This window comes from Esox lucius, chromosome 19 (assembly GCF_011004845.1).
Source record: "Esox lucius isolate fEsoLuc1 chromosome 19, fEsoLuc1.pri, whole genome shotgun sequence".
Taxonomy (NCBI): domain Eukaryota; kingdom Metazoa; phylum Chordata; class Actinopteri; order Esociformes; family Esocidae; genus Esox; species Esox lucius.
Window position 1 is genome coordinate 35,250,976 of NC_047587.1, and position 21,525 is coordinate 35,272,500.

The 21,525-nt window shown below is 45.6% G+C and overlaps 1 protein-coding gene across 3 annotated transcripts in view; it reads left to right on the forward strand.

The window, feature by feature from the left end:
- The first annotated feature begins 145 nt into the window (after nt 1–145).
- Nucleotides 146–21,525, forward strand: part of dusp8a (dual specificity phosphatase 8a) — a 52,665-nt gene continuing 31,285 nt past the window's right edge. The window contains exons 1-3 of one of the 3 annotated variants that reach the window (XM_010866306.5): nt 146–456; nt 7,467–7,895; nt 19,579–19,717. In XM_010866306.5, coding sequence (XP_010864608.2) covers nt 7,476–7,895; nt 19,579–19,717 — 559 coding nt within the window. In that variant the 5' untranslated portion in view covers nt 146–456; nt 7,467–7,475. Of the gene's footprint in view, nt 457–571; nt 727–3,465; nt 3,614–7,466; nt 7,896–19,578; nt 19,718–21,525 lie in introns of those variants that run through there. The other 2 variants (XM_010866305.5, XM_010866307.5) reach the window with 2 other exon arrangements.

Below are 21,525 nucleotides of genomic sequence, written 5' to 3' on the forward strand. Positions count from 1 at the left end.
TTTAAACCAGTGTCTCTTTAATCCACGGCTCAGAAGGCTGACGTCAACTAACCCTTGAGCCACAGGCTCCGATTGGCTGAAGGTGACGTCAACATACATTTTTTTCTCCCTTTCCCTTCTGAACCATGACCTCATCCTTAGTTCATTTTAGTGCTAAAGTGCACCTTTTATTTTCTGCGATAATGCCTAGTAAAAGCATATTGCTTATCTGCAAATGTGGCCACACTGCATGCCCCATATGCAAGCGAAAGACAATTATTAATAGTGTTTTAGCTAATGTTCCGCTTCTATATTCTAGCGTTGTCAACTTTGCGCTCTGTGACAGCAGCGACTCAGCAGTCGCAGTGTTCCATTACCCTGACAAGTAAACAAAGTTAAAGCGCTTTGAAGCGAGCAGGCATGGCACACTGCTCCTTTACGCATGAAGGTTAGCTAATCATCCAGCGGGAGACAGAGGTGAGTGTCTGTGTTAGTCCCCCCCCACCCCACCCCCGAGTGCGGTGTGTGATCATTCAGCTACCTGTCAAATAATTCCTCCCCTAGCCGATTACGTTAGCAGGAGGTTGCTACTTGGCTAGCCACAGTAGCGCGCGGCATGGTTAGTCCCACTACCGCTAGTCTGTCAGTGCGCAGCCCCGTATTATGGGAACTATTTAAACCTTGTCTTATTTCTAAAAAAAATTCACAAATACAGCGTCTCTTCGCATGTTCTCTTTTCATTGTACGGTAGGTGGAATGCAGTTACGTTTCTGTTTTTCTTTTTGTATCGTTAATCATGTGGACGATTTATGGTGGTCATTTCGCATGCAGATATCCACACGTCACAACAGAACAGTAAATCTATCTCACCGCACTGTATAATTTCTCCAATGACTGTAAAATGGTATTGTCATTATCAAACAATTTAAACAAATTCCAAGGTAAAAACTATAAATTTTCTAGCAATCATATCTGTTCTACGTTTAGTACATTTATTCTCCATTGGGTTTGTTGTGGTGCGTTGTGTTACGGCTCGGTTTTTATTCTAGCCTCCATCTCAATTTAAATTGGGCTGAGGAGATTGTCACTATAGGCCAGAACAACCCGTGGCTTTCATTGTATTCAAAAAGACAAACAGTTCGACGTGACTTAACATGTTTGATTATTGGCCTACTTGCTATGTAACTCTCAATAACCAATTATCAGTAATAACGTAAGGTCTTAACACCTCATACGATACTTCAGTTGTCGTTTTGTGATTGTGTTTAACGATTCAAATGTATGCAGACAATCGCCTAGATATCTATAAAACGTAGATCCATTAATAATAAGGTCATCTAGTCTACCTACTGCGCCGTCATCGCCAAGGGATAGCCCAAATTACCTGATAGATAATATTGTATATTCCCACTCAAAACAGTTCTATGCAGGGACACGTCAGGATCCTAATGTGAATAGTGAATACTATTTATGTGTTGTTGTATCATGTTAATGTTAAGTAGATGTAGTATGAGTTGTTGGCAGCATGTGTTGAACCAGATATAGGAACATATCTAGAACATATCGGCCTTGTTTTCACAGTGGCTCTGCTACTATTTGGTGTCAATAGTAAGTGGACAGATGAAAACAATCTGGTTGCCTCTTCTGCCTATTAGGTGGGGTGGCGGTCCTGAGAAGAGACTGTAAAAACAGCTGGAGATTTAGATAGGGTTAGTGTGTGTCTGTCACTGGGTATCCTGGATTTATCCTGGCAGTATGGGTAACCCGGGATGACCCATGAATGGGGGTGGATGGTAGATTAGTACGCACACACACACACACACACACAATGGTCAGAATAGAGTCTGTTTGGGTTGAGGAAATGTGAGCTTATAGCTTGAGATTGTAGGTGTACCACAAATGTAATTTTTAATGTAATGAATCTATTCAAGAAAGAAATCCCCCCCCTGGCATTTTCGTTTAATGAAGCTTCTTCGTCGTGCCTGGGCTTAATCTCACTTACACTTTGACGTTATGAATGTGTGGAAACAGTATTTGCAGATGTTACCTAACACTGGTGTTCATGTGGAACCGATTATCACAGCTGGAAGCACTAGTCTTCAAAGTTGAGCCCGGTGTGAACTATGTCACAGTACTTCACACTGGCTCCCTGTCCTCCTCAACTTTCAACACTGATCTCCATATCAATAGTTTTCCAGGACAATATGCAGAAGACCGAAATGAGTTGAGATGCACCCACGTTTTGGTAGATTTGTCCTTTAGGTGAATCTGGATTGAGGGGTTTGCATATTTATTGCATATCAGCAGATTATCATCTTTTGTCCAGCAATTATCTGTCAAAGATAATGCTGTTCTGAAGATGGAATGGGATGAAGTGGTTGTTGTCCTTCATTGATTTCCATTCTATTTAAGATCTGTGGGTGATGTTATTGGGAGTGTATGGTTAACCTAGATGATGTCAGCTCATTATTTTCAAGTAGTTCCCTTTGTGTTCGCTTTTGCTCCATTTGGTTATGTCACTTTTAGGGCCTGGTGTTTTGGTTGAAAATCACCAGACACAATGCCATAATGGCAGAACACAATGTGTTCTGTGTAAAAAAAAAATAATTAAAAGTAAAAATATGATTACCCCTTTGCCCAGCCTCAGTCCTTACTGATAGGAAGATAAAGGCCAACACCAAGATGTTTCCTTAACATATAATGTATAGAGTTATTTCATGTTGTGCTGTTAATGATTTGTTCCACTCTTGGTAAGTGTATGAACCTGTTTCAGTGCTGTAGGAATTGGTCAGTGGTGTCAAAGCTACCCTACTCCACACCGCACTTCCCTCTCCTCGCTCCCCTGGTCTCCCAATATGGGCTGTCTCCATGGCAACGTGGGAATCTACTCACACCAGTCCCGCCTGTTTCAATCTTCGGTTCCTCACCTCTTCTCCCCTGTAGCTCAGAGGGGGGGGGGGGGGGCAGGTTGAATATTTTGATTTGCTTTTAAAAATGTGTATCCTAAATCTTGGAGTCAAAACCGAATATCATATTGTTTCTAAATGCACGATGGGGTAGAACATTTGTGCTGGAGAGTGTATGAGGTTGTCAGGACCAATGAGGAGAAACAACCGCAATATCGGATGGACCGGGATGCTGATAATGGGAACGGGTTACTCCCCATCCTTACCTCCCAGGCGCCCGCCCTCCCTCCCTCCCTCCCTCCCTCTCAGTCTAGACAGTCATAAGCGAATGAGAGGTGAGCTGTGATGCAACACTGCTACCTCTGCTCTCCTCACTGCTCCAGATGTGACCTTAACATCCGTGCACGCCCCGTCCATGTCACCATCACGGGAGCGAACGAGCGAGGCAGGGGCGAGAGAGAGTGAGGGAGGGGGAAAGAGGATGGGACGGGAGAGGTGGGGGGGGGGGTGAGCGAGCGAGCTCCGGCGCCATTATACACATGCAGCGTCAGTGTGAGTTGTTTACAGCAGCAGAACAGAAGAGGATTCTGCCTCAGTCTGTTACCCTGCCCGCCTAAAGCTGCTCGACTATTGCAGACTTCCTGTGGCAGTGTCATAAGGCATCACAAGGATGACATAGGGATGCCTATGTCCTTGGTGCAATGAGGCTACAGTAGCTGCTAGTTCAGGTGAGGAAGCCATATCTGCCTATACTTGACATGGTGTTTTTGATTTTTGGGGGGATATTTTTAACTACTGTGCGTTGTTGGCTTTACATGCATCCGAGTTGCAGGTCCTTGTGTGGCCTGTAATTTTAAGATATGGAACGCAAATGACAGGCAATTGTCTTTAAAGAGACAAAACAAATACATATCTTCAGTGTCTTCTGCTCATATTACTTTCTGTGTTGTTGTGTTATGCCCAGGTGCATAAATGGTATACCTCTGTAGAGGTTGGCTATTTGTCCAACATGATGAAATGGGCTATAGGACAGCTGGTCATCTCTATCTGTACATACAACACACCTCAGACACCACTGGTGAATTTTGAAATTTGGTTGGATGATGTGCCTTTCCACACAAATGTTACATTGGAGTTCCACTAATAAGCCACATTAGCCTGATTGTGGCACTAGAATATGCACATCCCCTTTTTGGCCAAAAGTCATGAAATGTTCTACATGGGTCTCTCTCCTCACAAGGAACACATTCTCCTAAAGAACCTAACAGGTGTGCCGTAATAATTATTTTGTGTGTTAAAAACTTAAAATGCTACTTTAACCCTGAATTAAGCATGTATACAAGATTTGATGTATTACATCTATGGACTAAGATCGTTTAATACATTTTTTTCACTTTAGTACTTAAAAATGAAATGACTGCTATTGACCAAAATGCGTTTTAAGAGGGTGTGGTCTGGCACATAAATGCACCAATCATTTAAGAATGGTTGTATTTTTATTATCTGCGGTAGGCATGTTGTTAATACAGTCAAGACTCAAAGTATGCAAGAACTTTCGCATCAATGATAAGGTGGCTCCGTAACTGGCACGTTAATCTGTTTGACTCAGAGTGATGACTTTTGGCACACATGCTCAGTAATTTGACTCTTGTTTCCCCACACGGCCTGTCAGACACCACTGGCACGATTTTGACCAAATATGGGTGAATGATGGAACTTTATTTGGGTCCAGCATTTGCAAAATGATCCAGTTTGGCACATGGCAGGGGCACGTCATTTGTGGGGGACGAGATATATATTGATGCACTGTTCCACGTTGAAGATGTGCTAACAGAGGGCAGATTGCCAAGCTGCCACTAGACATGGACACCTCTATCAGTTCGAAGCTGGAGAATGGCTGGTCAAAGAAATAAGGGAAGCAAATAGCACTCTTATTGAACTGACGACTAAATCCTGGGAGACTTTGCTACCCTTATGAATGTTGTGTGCTACTGACAGTTTCCAAATACTCTTATTGTGACCCATAGTGAAAGTCGTCATTTTCTTTCTCTTTTAGTTTCTGTTGAATATATCTCTCTCATCTCTCTTTTCTTCTATCTCCATTCGTTCTCTCTGCTTCATCACCATGGATCTCTTTCTCCCTAGCCTTGAGCTAGATGTGTTGCTAGGCTGTGCCGAGCTCCTTGCAGAATAACAACCTCTCCTTCCCATCTCCTTACGTGCGTGGGCGATATGTCATAGTAGGGCCACTGCTGACTGACTGACTGCTAACCGGAGCACTCTGTCCTTCTCTCTGTTGCCCACCAATTCCCCACCGCTCAGCTGAACAGGACACAATGTTTCTTGTTTTCCCCTGTTTCTCTGTCTATATCACGCAGACTATTTCTTTCTCTCCCACCCCGCTCTCACACATTCCTTCCTGTTTTCTCACAAATACTCTGTTTTCCTCTCCCACTTCTTACACGCTTGTAGCCTTGCTTTCTTTCTTTTATTCTTTCACAACATTCTTTCTTATGTATTGGGTCCAGTTCTGTACGAGTGGTAATGTCTGTTTCTTATGTATTGGGTCCAGTTCTGTAATAGTGGTAATGTCTGTTTCTTATGTATTGGGTCCAGTCTTGTACGAGTGGTAATGTCTGTTTCTTATGTATTGGGTCCAGTCTTGTACGAGTGGTAATGTCTGTTTCTTATGTATTGGGTCCAGTCTTGTACGAGTGGTAATGTCTGTTTCTTATGTATTGGGTCCAGTCTTGTACGAGTGGTAATGTCTGTTTCTTATGTATTGGGTCCAGTCTTGTACGAGTGGTAATGTCTGTTTCTTATGTATTGGGTCCAGTTCTGTACGAGTGGTAATGTCTGTTTCTTATGTATTGGGTCCAGTTCTGTACGAGTGGTAATGTCTGTTTCTTATGTATTGGGTCCAGTTCTGTACGAGTGGTAATGTCTGTTTCTTATGTATTGGGTCCAGTCTTGAATGAGTGGTAATGTCTGTTATGTGTTGGGTCCAGTCCTGGATGAGTGGTATTGTCTGTTTCTTTCGAGGGAAACCCTTGCTCCACCGCTCTGATGCTTGTTCTACCGGCCTCACTTTCTCCTCCGTCTGGACTGTAAACCTCCCTGGTAAGGGAGAGGAGAAGCGGCATGAATGTTTGATGACGCAGCGTAGCAGAGGATAAATAAAACAACATGGCTGCACTGAACCTTCCTGTTACCCTAGGAAGTGATTATCAGAAAGTGTCTGAGGCGTGTGCGTGCGTGCGCGTGTTCTGTCCCGTTGTTTTATACAACACATTGTTAATCCATCACAGAATAATGACTGAAACGGCGTGCATGTGTGTTAGCTGACAGTTTGACCGTTGGGGGTGGTGGAAGGAGGGAAGTTATTTAATGCAGTAAATTAAAAGAGATGGTTGGTGAGGTATGTAGGGGTCTCTATGACACACGCACCCACATCTGTGCCCAGACCTGTTCTTGAATCCCCCCCTGGCTTAATGTATTGCAGCCCCTCCGTATTCTGTTTCACAAGCTGTCACACAGGAGACTGTGTACCCGCCACAACAAACACACACACACACACACACATTCAGATTAAGTCCAGCATGCTAGTCTGTGTATAAAAATACTCTGTCTATTGTATTGTTGTGATCTCTCATAATAGATTTCTCAGATCTCAGGACAGATCAAGCCCAGTGAATTATCCATGGGGCCTTGTGAAGTCTTAAAATAGCATTTTATATCCGTGTTTAGTACTTCGGTTATTTTTATATGCGAGGTGAGTTAAAGTCTGCATGTAAAAACACAGAAAACGGCATGATGGAAACATAAAAGCCAGTCGACTGCTTGGTCCTCTGCGTTTCTGGGGTGTCAATGCCTCAGACTTCTCAGGGGGATATTTTTAGTACACTGTAAATCTCTGTCCTAACCCTGCCGTTTGTTTAAAAACTCCATCAAATTTAAAGAACCATCTCACTTTCTTTCAACTTGATGTTTGATATGTCCTCACTCTTCCAAGGGAAACTGTAATTCCTGGTTCATTTTTCTCCCGATAAGTTCATCCCCCACTAGTGTCAAATCAGTCACGGAAAAAAACTTTCATTTGAAGCTGGGGCTGTTTTCTGAATACTTTCTTTAAATGTAAACTTCAAAGTCATCAGAAATTAATGAAAAGGTTATTATTACTAGTATTTGGTGTTGTTGTTGTCCCACCTAGGTATCTTGATAGGAATGCACTCATTTTACGTTGCTGAAAAAGGAGGTGCAAGCATGTTTTGTTTTGAATAGCTGAATAACCTTCAAGTTACATCCAACCAAATAGATTTCAGGGGATTTAGTGGGTGTATTTCTATGCCCCATTAATTCTATTGAATTTCCAGTGATATTTCCCTTTATGTTTTCATCTCCATTAGGTTGGAGGCAGCTTAGTTGCCACTTGTTTTACTGTTGAGAAATCTTCTAGTTTTGCCAGTGTGGAAATGCTGATGGCTCTTTCCACAGCCTGACATTTTGACCAGTAACCGTTCATAAATAAAGCGATTCTACTGACTCTCCTTCTCCCCGTCTCTTCTCACATTCTCTCCTCAGACACCATGGATGTCACCAGGCCTCACCCAGAGGCATTGGCAGCTTTCCTCCACTGACCTCCTTTCAGCCACCTCCCCCTTTCCGTCAGCACTTCCGCTCGGCTTATCCGCCCGTCCTCCTCGGCTCCCACCCTCCCCCATCCGTCCTCTCGACCGCCCCGCTGACCTCGCTGCGACCCCTCGTCGGGACGTCATGGCGGGGGAGAAGGGGCCGACCCGGCGGAGCGCCATGGACGTCAAGCGCCTGGCAGGGCTCATCCAGAGGGGGGCGGGGCGCCTGCTGGTGATTGACAGCCGGACCTTCTCAGAGTACAACGCGTCCCACGTCCAGGGGTCGCTCAACGTGTGCTGCTCCAAGCTGGTGAAGAGGCGACTGCAGCAGGACAAGGTGTCCGTCACCGAGCTACTGCAGCCCAACGGCAAGGTCAAGGTAGGTCAAGAGGTCAGGAACGACAAGGCGTCAGTGGTTAGAGTGAGTATATGAGTGAATGTGAGCGAGTATGGGCGCTGCTTTTTCAATTCCTCACTTTGTTCATAGGTGGAACCGTTGGGACAATGTTCTCTTTTGTTGTTTTACATGATGCCTCATCTTAATGTGAGCCTCTTTCTCAGCTCAGAATTGTGTGGATGTAATTAATAAACATCTTGGATGGTTGTTTCCAGAGCTTGGATGATAAACCAAGAAATAATTTATTATGTTTATTAAAATACATGTGTATATATATTTATTATTATAATATTAAATCAGGCAGTTTATCACAATCTAAATGGTCCATATTAATTTGTAGGTGGAATCAAATCCGATATGTGACTAGGGAAATCACTTGTCCTGTCATGCAGGCATTAAGGTATGGCATCTGTATGGAATGGATTTATCTGTTCCTTGTCCTGGTGTGGGTAGTGTCTCTGCAGGCAGCCTGCTCCCGCCTGCTCCCCTCTGGGTCTCTGGGTGCTAAATTTGGCTGCAGGTTTTACTGCACTGACCGTTTATTGCTTATCAGTGGCCCTGAAACAGGATCCTCCCGTTTTCCATGACTTCTGCTCCCAATATGTCTTTCTTTCCCCATCGCCAGGCCCTGGCCTGCTACATAACTCCATTATTTTTAGTCACTGTGTGAAACTGGAGGATGTCCACCCGGGGAAAACGACGAGGTCTGCATGACATGTGGGCGCGTTGCGTGAATGTGTGGCTTGCATGCGTTCAGATGTGTTTCATGGACGTAACACCGTCCTTCCCGGAGCGGGCCAGCCACGGCGTTAAACCGGCCTATTTTGAACGTAATCAAACAAGAAACGCCGCGTAGCTGATTGTGTTCTCATGTGGGAACCCGATGACACATGGCCTCAGTATAAGGAAGAAGTGCTCCTTTCTGGGAAATTGTTTAGGTGTAACACACTCGTTCTGAATGGCATCTTAGAAAAGCCAGTCGTGTACAGTACTTCCTGATAGGATCCAACTGGTCCCTGGATACCTGACCTATTATTGATGTGTGTCTCTGATTTTCCCCTTCCTTCCCAAACTGGTTGTATTAATGATTTATCACCCAGAGTGGCTCGTTCCAACAAGGCCTGTAAATGTAACCGTGACGATTAGAGGTGTCTGACCCGTGCCATATGTGTGGAAGTGACAGCGCTTTAGCGCACCTCCTGTCAACTTCATTAAAATAAGCTTTATTGGCAATGAGTCTCAGTTCATTTAACAGTTTCCTGGGATTGAAAGACATCCTTAACTGCCCGGAGGCATTTGGCATTCTTTCTTCTCTTTTAACATCCCCTTTTCTTCGTATGTCTCTGAGATTCAAATATGCATCTTTGGCTGCCGCTTCTCAGTCTTAACAACCAGTATTTCTGGCCCAGGTTTGATTAGAGTAATTATTTAGTGAGCAGGATGTCGTTGTGCTGCTGTTCTTTTAATAGACCAATGGCTAATGTTTCCATGTCAGTAGGGTTTGGGTTAGAGGCTTTGACCTGGTTGGGAGATAAGAGAGTCACTTAGCACAAGCTTCAATCCAGAACCTCTTACAAAGCTATACCAAACTATATAACTATACTATTTACAGTGCATTGTATAGTACAGAGTAAAATGTGCAAATCCACAACCCTCCGGCAGTGCAGGCTAACCCATTGGGCCAGCAGGAAGTAAACTGATCCATTAGGGAGTAAAGACCCATTAACGTTCTGGTCCAATGTACAGGCATGTAAAAGAGCCATGAAACCAATGTCCTCCTGTGGAGTGAGAGACAGTGACAGGAACGTACTGCATCATCCAATGCATTTCAACTGAACTTAATTGGGCAAATATTTCCCTGTACACTTGAAGAGGCACTGTGTACAATGTATTTTCCCTGCGGAAATTAGGGAAATTGCATCGACAACGAGTTTCAAATTGGTATCATAGATTTTAGTGAATAAATTAAGTGTATTCACTAAAGAAAATTATAGTATTTTAGCAAATTCTTTGTTTTTACAAAATTCTTAACATACAAAATTCTTACATTTAGCAAATTCTAATGTTATAAAACCTGATTTATAGTTTAAGGGGACATAATAATTATGGGAGTGGCTCAGATCATTGTTGACTGTGGAACATCTCCCCCGTGAGAGGTCAGTGATTTTGAAAGTAAAAATGATACTTTGGTTTTGTGGGGTGGTGCTTTAGTAAACCGGAGATTATGATTCATTACATTTTTAAATGGGAATATCCAACCAGCGGTGGCCTGTCCCTTCGTTGTAAACACCTCTTGCCGACAACATCTAGACCACTTTCCAGACTCTGAAGTCAGGAGGACCTTGAGTCAGGTGTGAAATTCTGCATTCAAATCATTTCAGTTGAATGTTGTTAAACACTAACATTCCACTGTTACTGCATTTCATTTTATGTGCATTTGCTTATATAACATAGATCTTTTTCTAACATAGGTCTTTTTCTTTTTCTAACCATCCTACGTATTGCCCCTTCAGAAACAAATTAAGTTGACATTTGAAATTGTTCCCATTTAGACCTTTTGAAATGCATTGAATATAGGTAAATACTAAAAGAAAATAATTGTTTACTAAAAGAAAATCAAGTAATTTAGCAGACAGGGCATAACCTACCTTGCTCAAGGGAATAACCTACCGCCCATTGTAAGCTCTGCACTGGGATTTGAACCAGTAACCTCAGTAACCATCATTGTCTATCAACCCCTCTGTTTTCTTTTCCTTTCTGGTATTTCCCTGTGGCTGGCTATCTACCCGCCCCCCCCAGTAAGGAGGATAATGCTGCCGATTAATGCTAGGCTGGATAAAGCTGGAACCAGCCGGGCGAGGGGGAGGGGCCACGCAGCCCAAGCCTCCTTTGTTATTGGCTAAGCATGACATCATTCCCCTTTGTGTGGCCACTGGCAGGCAGCGGGCTGGGCACGTGCTGACCGGCTGCGCTTTGTAAATGCCCCCCCCCCCCCACACACACACACGCGCACACACACACCCCCACACACACACAAACACCCCCCACACTCCACCCCCGCAGAGATTCTAGCTTCGCCGAGGGCTGCCTCAGCAAGCCTGTCTCTCAGCCAGCAAAGGAGGCAAAAGGGAACCATTGTGGGTCTTTGTGGGAGTGAATGTAGGAAGAGAGAGAGAGAGAGAGAGAGAGAGAGAGAGAGAGAGAGAGGAAAAGAGGGAGACGGGGGGGTATTCATGGGCGATCAGGCATCCTCCCGCCTGCATCCTATTGAGTGATAACGGCGGGCGTCCCCCAGGGCTCTGTCCGTGTCCTTTTCAGATCTCATCGTCCCAGAGTTAGGTCAAGCGAACTCCTTGTGTGGGACTGGAATCCAAATGGTGTCCCCCTTTATCCTTCCCACCCGCCTCTTTGCAGACCAACCGTGCGCTGGCGCAAGTTCCAGAGAAACTAGACCAGTTAAACACAGTTAGCGGAGTGGACAGGCCGGTTTGTTTCCTGGCTTAAGAGATGCTAATCCCTCCACGTTGCTCCACGCTGCTGGATGCTGTGCTGGAGTGAGCCAGATGGCCCAGAGGTTGGTCAGCTCCTCTCAAGCCTGCGCTAAGAGAAGTCCTCATGCTCCCCTGTTCTTTAATGTAGCACAGCGGTAATTCACTGCTGTATATTTTAGCAATGAGGCATGGGGGGTGTGGTAAATGGCCAATATACCATGGCTAATGGCTATGTTTGCACACAATGCAACCTGCTTCAAAACCCATGGCCGTGGTATATAGCAATGCACATCAGACCCCTGAGGTGAATTGTAGTTTAGATGCGGGTTGACAATAGAACAAGTCTCACATTTCTCAAAAGTCCCGAACATTTACTGAGTGAGTGTCGTTTGGTAGCCTTCTAAAGTGTTTGGTGCTTTCTGGCCTAGTTCTAGCAGCCTTAAGCTGTTCACTATATGAGGATCTTCGTCCCTGACTGAAGGTGCACCATATGCCACCAACCAGTGCCTTCCATGTCCACCAGCTGCTTGGAATCCAGGGTAACGACTTAATGAAGTGCAATCCCTCCTTATAGGACCCAGAGGAGACAGATACACTGTCCACCTCCGATTCATCTCTAACGCCATTCAACTAGATTATTCTAGAATATGCTGGCCGTATCATATACTGCCATGTTTGTTATTTACATTTGCTGTTGGCAGTAGTGACTGAAAGTAAAAGTATCTAACCTCACATCCCCATGTAAATTCCTCAATGAATTAGCTATCAGAATCGTCATTACTAGAGTGTTTGTTTACATAGGGCCAAGGTGTCTTTTTCCCATTTATATTTTCATCATGACCCATTTCTGTTATTTTCAGGTCATTCTGCTAACTAAACCTAAGGAATGTAATTCCTTTTTCCACTCAGATCAGTGTATTAGTATACATTATTTATAGGGTTGTATCCTGTTCTGTTTTAGTTAGCGTTACTGTAATAAAGCCACTGCGTCACCAGCTTTACGTGTTGACAGTAACGGGAAAACCAAGGTGTTTGGGGATTTAGATGACTCCACTGCATAGGCTGTTGTCATAACTTGCTTTTAAAGAGGCCTTTAGCGGTTGAACAAATAACAAAGCCAGATCCCGCCTCTGTTTTGGTAAAATGCTGAGCGATGGGCCTGGAGAAATGTAATCCCATTATAAATAAACTAACAGAACTGTCGATGCAAGCAGCGACCATCCAATATATCACAATCATAGTTTCAAGCATCTTTGGGTTTACATTTCCAGTGTTTTCATTTTGGGTCCAGATGTAGTTTGACCGTTGAACTTGGCTCTTGACTCATTAAATGCAACAGTTCCATTCTACGGTGAATATAAATCCTTTATTTAGAACTCTAGAAATGGATGTCGCCGTTGTAGAATGCCCCTTTAAGGCCGATGTTTTAGTCTTTGACCATGTTGTTTAGTGTTCCCGTTCTCTGTACGGTAAGTGATGTCATTAGTGTTGATGTTGTGAACTGTGTGTTCCCACTTGATCTGACTAAAGCGTATCTGTGTTTATACTAATAAGCCCTGGTTAATATACAGTGAGGAACACTGAACGTTCACTCCGCAGCCAGAATAACACCCCCCCCCCCAAAAAAAATATATTTATTGTGTGCGTGTGTGTGTGTGTGTGTGTGTGTGTGTGTGTGTGTGTGTGTGTGTGTGTGTGTGTGTGTGTGTGTGTGTGTGTGTGTGTGTGTGTGTGTGTGTGTGTGTGTGTGTGTGTGTGTGTGTGTGTGTGTGTGTGTGTGTGTGTGTGTGTGTGTATGTGCCATAGCGATATGGTGTGGGGAAGGGAGAGAGGTGGAGGGGGAGGGGGAGGAGGAGAAGAAGAAGAAGAAGAAGAAGAAGAAATGAGAAGGAGATGTGTTGTACTGTTAGTTTAAACGTGACCATTCTGGTGTGACATGGCTGGTCCCATTAACCCTTGACCTCTTCAAACTCAAGACACCGTAGCCTTTTTTTAATTCAACAGGTGTGTATGCTTTGGCTCAAGTAAGCCAGAGACAGGGTCTGTGGGCGCAAGGCTACGGTTGAGAAGCGGGAGGAAAGTCCCTCCTTAATGCTCCCGCGGGGTTCCCACGGTCATCAGCTGGTCACCCGATCTGTTAAAACACCTCTTAGGAAATGATTTGCCCCGACATGCAGACACATTCACGCTCGGTGGCTGCTGTCGGTGCCGGTCGGTGACGTCACGCGGGCATTGACTGTCTTTGGGGACGGGACTGATTGCATCACTTGTGTTTCCGAGCTTCCCCCACCTTCAACCATCAGATGGCAGTTACATGGATGGATGAGAACTGTTAATCTGTCTGGACCAGTTGTGTGAACTCCTGACCCCGGCGTGGTTTCGTGTCTGTCAGTAGCACCAACACACTCTCAAAGCTCTTTGTCCTTGTGACCAATGAACGCGTGCGCGCGTGCGTGTGTCCGCGCAGGCCTCTGCGGTAACAGTTGAAACCCTTGACCTGGAACGTTTTAAGTTCTCACTGCAGGACATTTCCCCTACTGCCTTGTGCTATTGTTGATGCATATACAGTCTTATTGACTAAACTTTAACTGAGTGGTTTCCCAGTCACAGACTGAGTCACAGACCAATCCCACTCATAGACCAGTTACAGACACAGACAAAACACAGTGACAGTTGCCGACCAAACACAGACACTGACCAGTTACAAAAACTGACCTAATAAAGAGCAGTCACAGACCAGTCACAGACACATGCCAGTCACAGACCAATCCAAGTCAAAGTCTAGTTACACTCAAATACCAATCACAGACCAGAGATAGCCACAGACCTGTGACAGTCACTGAACAGACCAGTCACAGACAATCCTGTCACAGACAGAAGCCAGTCACAGAAAAGGCTCAGACCAAGCACAGACCAGTGACAGTCACTGACCAGACAGACCAATGACAGTCACAGGCCAGACATAGACCAGTCAGTCACATGTCAGTTATAGAACAGTCACAGACCAGTCAGTCACAGGTCAGTTACAGAACAGTCACAGACCAGTCAGTCACATGTCAGTTATAGAACAGTCACAGACCAGTCAGTCACATGTCAGTTATAGAACAGTCACAGACCAGTGAGTCACAGGTCAGTTACAGAACAGTCACAGACCAGTCAGTCACAGGTCAGTTACAGAACAGTCACAGACCAGTGAGTCACAGGTCAGTTACAGAACAGTCACAGACCAGTCAGTCACAGGTCAGTTACAGAACAGTCACAGACCAGTCAGTCACATGTCAGTTACAGAAGAGTCACAGACCAGTGAGTCACATGTCAATTACAGAACAGTCACAGACCAGTCAGTCACATGTCAGTTACAGAACAGTCACAAACCAGTCAGTCACATGTCAGTTATAGAACAGTCACAGACCAGTCAGTCACATGTCAGTTATAGAACAGTCACAGACCAGTGAGTCACAGGTCAGTTACAGAACAGTCACAGACCAGTGAGTCACAGGTCAGTTACAGAACAGTCACAGACCAGTCAGTCACATGTCAGTTATAGAACAGTCACAGACCAGTCAGTCACATGTCAGTTATAGAACAGTCACAGACCAGTGGGTCACAGGTCAGTTACAGAACAGTCACAGACCAGTGAGTCACAGGTCAGTTACAGAACAGTCACAGACCAGTCAGTCACAGGTCAGTTACAGAACAGTCACAGACCAGTCAGTCACATGTCAGTTACAGAACAGTCACAGACCAGTCAGTCACATGTCAATTACAGAACAGTCACAGACCAGTCAGTCACATGTCAGTTACAGAACAGTCACAGACCAGTCAGTCACATGTCAGTTACAGAACAGTCACAGAGGGAAAACACTTTTGGTTGTAGTAGCGCTGGTGAAACAAAAAAACGGATCCCTATAGATGGTTTAATAAGTCATTATAAAACTTTTATATATTTTATATGCATAAGTCCCAGAATACATCTTTCCTCTTTTTTTTATATGTACAAAGTTTGGACACACTTTCCCATTTAAGTTTGTTTAAACCTTTCACTTGTAAAGTCATGAAAATGTTTACCAACTTTTCCCCCCTCCTAATTTTGTCATGTCCAGTTGGCCTTGCCTCATTGCAACAGCTCTCTGCAGGCTTCTGCGGTTGGAACCATTGACCTGGAACGTTTTAAGATCTGACTGCAGGACATTTCCCCTACTGCCTCGTGCCATTGTTGATGCATATACAGTCTTATTGATTAAACTTGATCTGAGTGGTTTCCTAGTCACTGGGGAAGTTACAGACCAGAAACAGACAAACCAGACCAGTCACAGACCAATCCCAGTCACATACCAGTCATAAACCAATCCCAGTCACTGACACAGACAAGTTATAGACCAGAAATGGACCAGTCACCGGCCAGTCACAGACCAATCCAAGTCACACTGGGAACACTGAGAGATTCTGTACTTTTCTATTAGCACACCTTTCATTAGCAATGTCAGGGTACCCTCCACTTTGTATCCTTCTCTCCCCCTCCTATCTCTCCCTTCCTTTTTTCTCTGCGGAGAAGGGAAGAGGGGACTTGCTAAGCCAGCCTATTCTGTTCTGTTGGGAGCCCATTGTTCTTTATTGCTCTGTCTTTTACTGAGCTGCTGTTTGTTTTCCCCACTCCAGCGATTCTTTTTACTCTCTCTCCCCCTCCCTCCCCCTCCCTCCCCCTCCCTCCCTATCTCCCTCCACCTGCCTCTCTTGTACCTATGTAACACCTGCAGTGTTAGTGGTAGAAACAGCAGGGGGTTAGTGCTGCAGGTTGGTGAAAGGGGAGGATTCTGTTTCTGTGCTGCAGTGTGCCACTCCAGAGGTCATTGACCTCCAATAGTTTAGTAAGAATGCGGATACTTTCTCTGCAGTGTTTCTCTCCCTCCCTCTCCCTTTATTTCTCTCCCTCCCTCTCCCTTTATATCTCCCCCCTCCCTCTCCCTTTATTTCTCCCCCCTCCTTCTCCCTTTATTTCTCCCCCCTCCTTCTCCCTTTATTTCTCCCCCCTCCCTCTCCCTTTATTTCTCCCCCCTCCCTCTCCCTTTATTTCTCCCCCCCTCCCTCTCCCTTTATTTCTCCCCCCTCCCTCTCCCTTTATTTCTCCCCCCTCCCTCTCCCTTTATTTCTCCCCCCTCCTTCTCCCTTTATTTCTCCCCCCTCCCTCTCCCTTTATTTCTCCCCCCTCCCTCTCCCTTTATTTCTCCCCCCTCCCTCTCCCTTTATTTCTCCCCCCTCCCTCTCCCTTTATTTCTCCCCCTCCCTCTCCCTTTATTTCTCTCCCTCCCTCTCCTTTTATTTCTCTCTCTTTCATTCTGTCTTTTCACAGAGCTGATAATGAAAGATGGATCAGGCTCAATCAGTGCATATCACAACGGGGCACCCTCACCAACCCTGGTTCTGTAAAACATCTAGAGGTGCAGATTGTGAAACATAATCACAGTTCACTTTGTTGACGGGTGAGGGCAAACGCTGAGTGAAAAAAGATATGCACATTTCAGTAAAACTAGCATATTTATTTAATTGGGGTTAAACTAAACTGATTTCCTCTTCACAGCCTCCAATTAGCAGTTGCATTTCGTTTGAAATCTCCGGACCTTTGCCAGGGCTTTCATCCATATCTCTGTGGCTTCCAGCCCATCCCTCAACTTTTGACGGCGAACAGGATGGGCAACCATCATTGTTATTGTTTCCGTGTTTGCCGTGGATTGTGATGTTAAGGTGAAATGAAAAGAAAGATTAGAGATCGGGTTCCCTCCCCCAGCCTGTGTGAACCTTAGTTACCTGAGCGGTTGAACCAGATTGCCTAGGAGTGGAAACAGTGTCCGGGTGACACCGACTGAAGATTAAACCATGTCACCGCCAACTATACACACTCAGACAAATATGGTGTGTATGTCGGTGTAGATGTGTGTTTTGGCTTGTGTGTGTACATGTGTGGGCGTGTTTGTCTTTGCTTAAGGGTTTGTGTGTCTGTGTGCGCGTTAGTGTGTGCGTGCATGCCTGTTGGTCACAGTGAGAAGCCGTTCTCTAATCCTCAGTTGGTGATGTCACCCTCTGGCTTTAGCTCAGATCCCATTAGGGTGGAACACCCTGTTCAGGGGTGTGGGGAGGTGGGGGGGGGGTCACGACAGAAAGAAGTCAGAGGAGCGATGGCTGTTAAGGTGGAGACACGGTTGACCTCTAAATCACACTCACATATACAGCATGTTCAAGTACAGTACTCTCCAGTCCTGTTCCTGGAGAACTACACTCCTGTAGGTTTTAACCAACCCTGTTCCTGGAGAGCTTAACTCCTGTTGGTTTCAAGCAGCCCTGTTCCTGGAGAATTAACCTCCTGTAGGTTTTAACCAACCCTGTTCCTGGAGAATTAACCTCCTGTAGGTTTTAACCAACCCTGTTCCTGGAGAATTAACCTCCTGTAGGTTTTAACCAACCCTGTTCCTGGAGAATTAACCTCCTGTAGGTTTTAACCAACCCTGTTCCTGGAGAATTAACCTCCTGTATGTTTTAACCAACCCTGTTCCTGGAGAATTAACCTCCTGTAGGTTTTAACCAGCCCTGTTCCTGGAGAGCTCACCTCCTGTAGGTTTTAACCAAACCTGGGTAGTTCTCCAGGAACAGGTTTGGACTTAAAACCTTCCGGACGGTGCTGTGTTTACTGAGGAACATAGCCCTGCTCTGGTGTCAGGCTGTGATTGGACACGGTGTCCTCATGACTGCTGATCCAGTTTTGTTTAAACACAGATCAGGTGGAGATGTTGCCTGTTCCCATTAGTCACTAAACACACTGAATAAGACCAGCAACAGACCCGCAATACAGGTGCTATAGGCATGTCACAGGGGTCCTTCCTTAAAGTGAAACCGATGACTCACTGTTGAAATACATGTTAAAACCTTTTAGAAGGAAATCCAGGCAAACAGACCTGCATACAGACAGACACAGAGGCCGACAGGCAGAGAGGGAGAACATGACATAATCTACTCAGAGCTGCAGCTATTCGGTGTGTGTGTGTGTATTTACATATTGTTCAGTTCGTCTTTACCCAGCAGCAAGCTATGAGTCTGTCTGCCCTTGACCTGCCCCAGTCACCTTCCACTGGAGAACGCTAAGCACGAACACACCATGACAAACAAGCACTGAGACCAACACACACACACACACACAGAAAAACCACGAAACACACGGACACGCATACAAACGGATGGTGTTGCACTCTCCTCTAATAAACTCTCCAACGCATAAACTCATGCGCTTTGCCCGCAACACTCCACCACACTGCTCGCTGCACGTTGCTCTGGAGCTCAACAGGACGGGGGAGGGGGTGCCGGGGGTCAAGTGTTCTTGTAGGAAATGCACTTCTCCCCAGTGGCTGTAGTGCAGCTTTTATGCCGTCTAAAACATAGAGGGTGGGAACGCATTCATTCTTTTTTTTTTTAAACAACCTTTTATTCATCCTGCTTTTCTCCCTTTTCTCACCCCCCCCTTCTTCCCTCCTCCTTTGTTCCCCCTCTCTCCCTGCTCTCCTCCATTTTCCTCCTCCACTCCTCCCTGGTCTCCTCTCCTGCCCCTGCTCTGTGTGGGCTGTGTCCAGCGGTGATTCAGAGCTGCAGTGGGCTAGATGCTGGCTGCCGGTCATGTGACCGAAACCTGCCTGACAACACGGAGAAGGAGCACCGCTGGCGTGACGCGCGCCAGCGCACGGAGGAGAACGGGCGCACGCTCCCATCTCCTCATCTCGTCCCAATACATTGTGACGAAGCAAATGCAGCGTGGCGATACACTGGATGGACTTTACGCAGTCCATTCGCAGGCGTTCTGGCGCTTGCTTTTCTGTTGAATCGACATGATCGAATAGGTGTATTACGGTTATTTCTTACCACATCAATGATATATGGCTACCCACTGAGTGAAATAACCAGAAAGACGCCTTTTCGACGTCTTTTGGCTCATTGGGTATCGATGAAACGTCTGTTGAAATGTCTTGGTCTCTGTCCCGACTGTGTAAAACCTGGTTATGCCGTTCCAGTGATGGGGACTTCATTGAAATGACATTCATCGTGGCTTGGATGCACGCCTCCCCGTCTGCTATACATGAACTGACACCGGCTGTCCGTCGTCAGCCTCCCTCTGACCATTTGTTCCTCCGCAGGTGGAGATGGGCAGGAAACAGGAAGTGGTGGTGTACGACCAGAGTTCCAAAGAGGCGGGGCAACTGTCCAAAGACGGCTTCGTCCACATCCTACTGGGCAAGCTGGAGGGCACCTTCCACCGAGTCTCGCTGCTCACCGGTAAGCGCCAAGGTTCCACGACCTAACGTGTTTTGGTACGTAACTGCCACCAAGCTTCGCAGTAAATCCTGTGTGCACATGACAACGCGACCGCAGTCAGTCGGCAGACATCTCCCTGTAGACCTCTGCAGTTGAGCGGAGTGGTGTGCCATGCCTCTGTTTGGGCAGCAGGTGTCGTTAGTTAATTCCCGGCATCAGTCTGTCAGCTCAGTTCGTTCCACACAGGTGTGTGTTGGTTCAGTAGTGAAACTAAAGAAGTCACGTTATGCATCTCATGAACTCGGTGTGGAATGAGGTCGATGTTGTTTTCAGAACGATGTATGTTCCTCATCCCACGTCCATAGAACGTCTGTGAATTTAGAATTTCACGCACTGATTCAACTACAGACCAGGGGAGCTGTGGTTGAAAACCTCAGGAAGGACAGTGATTGGGAAATGGGGGGGGAAATATGCCATCATACATTTACATGACATCTTTAGCATTTTTTATTTGCTCTGCAAGCACACATTCTTCCCAAAGTTCCCCCACATCAACTTTGGTCACTATAAAAGAAACTCAGTGAGCATGGAATTAATATAAAAAGAACGTTTGAAGGAAGGAAGCAATTGTGCATGCCTGTGATGTTTGCGAGACCAGCCGTCAGAGCCCGCCTCCCAAGCCCTTTGAAATGGAGGTTTAAGCTTAAGTTGCACCATGAATACCTGCCTGTCAAATGCACCGCTCTTATTTACCATACTTAATAGCTTGTCAAATTAGCTGCTAAGTCCCGTCGGAGTTGGAATGAAGGCTTTCTGTGTGTATTGGCTGGCAGAGGCTTAATAACCTGCATGGGTCCGCAGTGCTGCGAAGAGGCAGCGGCTTACACACACACACACACATACACACACACACACTCACACAAACACACACCGAGAGGCTTAGGTCCCTGGCCCAAATGTGTCACAGTGATAATCTTCCTGACAGACAGAGACAGTGTGCCTGGGCTATAAGATGCTTCCTACTTCGGCAAATCTCCAATAGGATAGTAAGATTAGACTTTCCATGAGTCATTCAGAGGTTCACTCTGCCCTAATGTACTGAAGATCCTAAATGTGTCACACAAATGTATGCACACACACACGTGTGCATGTACACCCACTAATCCACACACAGTGTAAGCTGGGTATTTTCTATTTCAGGCTTTTTGATTAGGCTACCACCTATCCTTCTTAAGGAAGAAGAAAAAAGCCCCTGTCAGCGATCTCTCTTTCGCTCTCTCTCTTTTGCTCACTCCATCTTCTTCTGTCACTCTGTCTTTGAATCACAAGTCTTTCATTTCTGTCCCCTTCTCTGCTGTTTCCACGACAACAGTGGAAGAGGATATCATGGAGGAGGATATTTCAGCCAATGAGAGGCACTGTTCTTGTGTAGTATCAGGGTCAGTGGTGTTAACAGTCATAGCGGAATAATGTGTGCATATATGTGTGTGTGTCTGTGTGTGTGAGTCTGTCTGTCTGTGTGTGTGTGTGTGTGAGTGAGTCTGTGTGTGAGTGAGTCTGTGTGTGAGTGAGTCTGTGTGTGAGTGAGTCTGTGTGTGTGTGTGAGTCTGTGTGTGTTTGTGTGTGTGTGTGTGTGTGTGTGTGTGTGTGTGTGTGTGTGTGTGTTTGTGTGTTTGTGTGTTTGTGTGTTTGTGTGTGTGTGTTTTGAGGATCATGCGTGATGACAGTGAACCAGTTGTCTAAGCAGTCTCACCTGCTATGATGCCACTTCCTGTATATGCAAATGTGTGTGTGTGGTAGAGAGAGAAATGAAAAGGGAGAACAATTGA